Source organism: Carlito syrichta, unplaced genomic scaffold (assembly GCF_000164805.1).
Source record: "Carlito syrichta isolate Samal-C Ts95f unplaced genomic scaffold, Tarsius_syrichta-2.0.1 Scaffold311497, whole genome shotgun sequence".
NCBI lineage: Eukaryota > Metazoa > Chordata > Mammalia > Primates > Tarsiidae > Carlito > Carlito syrichta.
In genome coordinates, this window is record NW_007255593.1 from 35394 (window position 1) to 36963 (window position 1570).

The following is a 1570-nucleotide window of genomic DNA, read 5'->3' on the forward strand; positions in this document are numbered from 1 at the left end:
CCCGCCGAGGACGCGGCCCCCGGAGGTTCCACTCGCGCCCAGGCCCCGCGCCGCCGCCGCTCACCAGGTACTTGCCGTCGGGGGAGAACTTGCAGAGCAGGCCAGAGAGCTTGAACACCTCGGAGAAGTTCATGGCCGCCCGCCGCGGGCCCCAGCCGGAGCACGAAGGCCCGCTAGGACCACACCGCCACCCACAACAGCCGGCCCCCGCGTCCGCGCCGGAAGTCAGGCGGGGCGGAAGTAAGCTACAGCCTATCAGCGCCGCGGGTGGCCGCACGGCGTTATGGGGCTTGTAGTCCTCGTGCCCGCGCCGCCGCGCCTTAAAGGAGCCGCCCTCGATTCTCCTGATCCGGGATCTGAGAGCCGCACCCCGAGGGCCAGGAAGTCCCGGGGTCCCTTCCAGCCAAGGCGGCTGATAGCCTGCAAGACACACAGTTAAATTTGTATTTCAGATAAGCGATAAGTCGTTGATTAGCATAAGCATGTTCCCAAACATTGCACTGGACATACTAACACGGAAAAATGCCTGGCTTCTCCAAAATTTAGATCCACTCGGGCAGGTGTGTGTGCGCGTGTACGTGTGTGTGTATATACACATATTTATGCATGTATATGTACCGATATGCCTCTACGTAAATCTGCAACATGGCGTGGCACAATGTATCCACAGATGCTTTTTCGTTTGCTGGGGCCGGTTTGTTCATGCTAAGGCCGCGACCCGACCTGCCGTCTGTCCCCGCCCCGCGCTCCAGTGCCACTTAGATCAGGGAGAGGACGAATGGGACGCCGACCCCGAGGAGCGAGCGCGGAGCCGCCCGCGCGCACCGGCCCCCCCCCGCACGAAGAAGCCGGCAGTGGGGGACCGCACACCCCGGAGCTCGGCGGGGCCGTCTGGTCCCGGCGTCCCTTCGCAGCGCCGGTCCTCTTCCTCGACGGCGGCCTCCCGCGGCCCCCGAGCTCCCCGCCGGGCGCCCTTCCGCCACCTGGTCGCGCGTACCCAGCCTCCCCACCACGCCCGGCGCTCTGAGAGCCGAGGCCCCGCCTGGGTCCGACTTGCACCCCAAGTGCGCTCTGGGCCTGCTCCCTGCGGAAGCCCCAACTTCCTTGAAGGAAAGGATGTGGTACGCGCGCGTCCTGCCCGGGTGGTGCTGGTTTCCCCTGTCCCCAACCCGACACAAGCCCCTGCGTGGGATTCGTCTTTGTGTCCCTAGCCCCCAAGCCTAGCAAACTGTAGGCGAGCAATAAAGACGTGTAGCCTCGGCCAGGCGCTCCAGGTCAGATGCGGGTCCTTGGGGACCAAGAATGCGGTGTGTCCCTGCCCAGCTCGCTCTGATGCCATGGGAAACACTCACGCGACCTTCCAAAATGTGCGGATCACCAGGGGCAGGGACATCGGCTCGGAGCCAGAGAGCGGGTCCCACGAGCATCAGACGGCTGCGCACCGCAGGTGCCCATCGCCATGAGCCGCTTGGAACGCGCCCTGCGTGTCAGGCGCTCCAGCGGGGTCCTTAGACCCGGGGTGGAGGCCCAGGAAGCCCCGCCGACTCGGAGGGGAGCCCCAGCCTGACCG

At 65.5% G+C, this 1570-nt stretch overlaps 1 protein-coding gene across 1 annotated transcript in view; it reads right to left on the reverse strand.

The window, feature by feature from the left end:
• WRAP73 (WD repeat containing, antisense to TP73) overlaps positions 1-221 on the reverse strand; it is a 16988-nt gene extending 16767 nt beyond the window's left edge. Inside the window, exon 1 of the mRNA XM_008068733.1 lies at positions 65-221. Coding sequence (XP_008066924.1) covers positions 65-133 — 69 coding nt within the window. The 5' untranslated portion in view covers positions 134-221. The remainder of the gene's footprint in view (positions 1-64) is intronic.
• Positions 222-1570: the final 1349 nt, after the last annotated feature.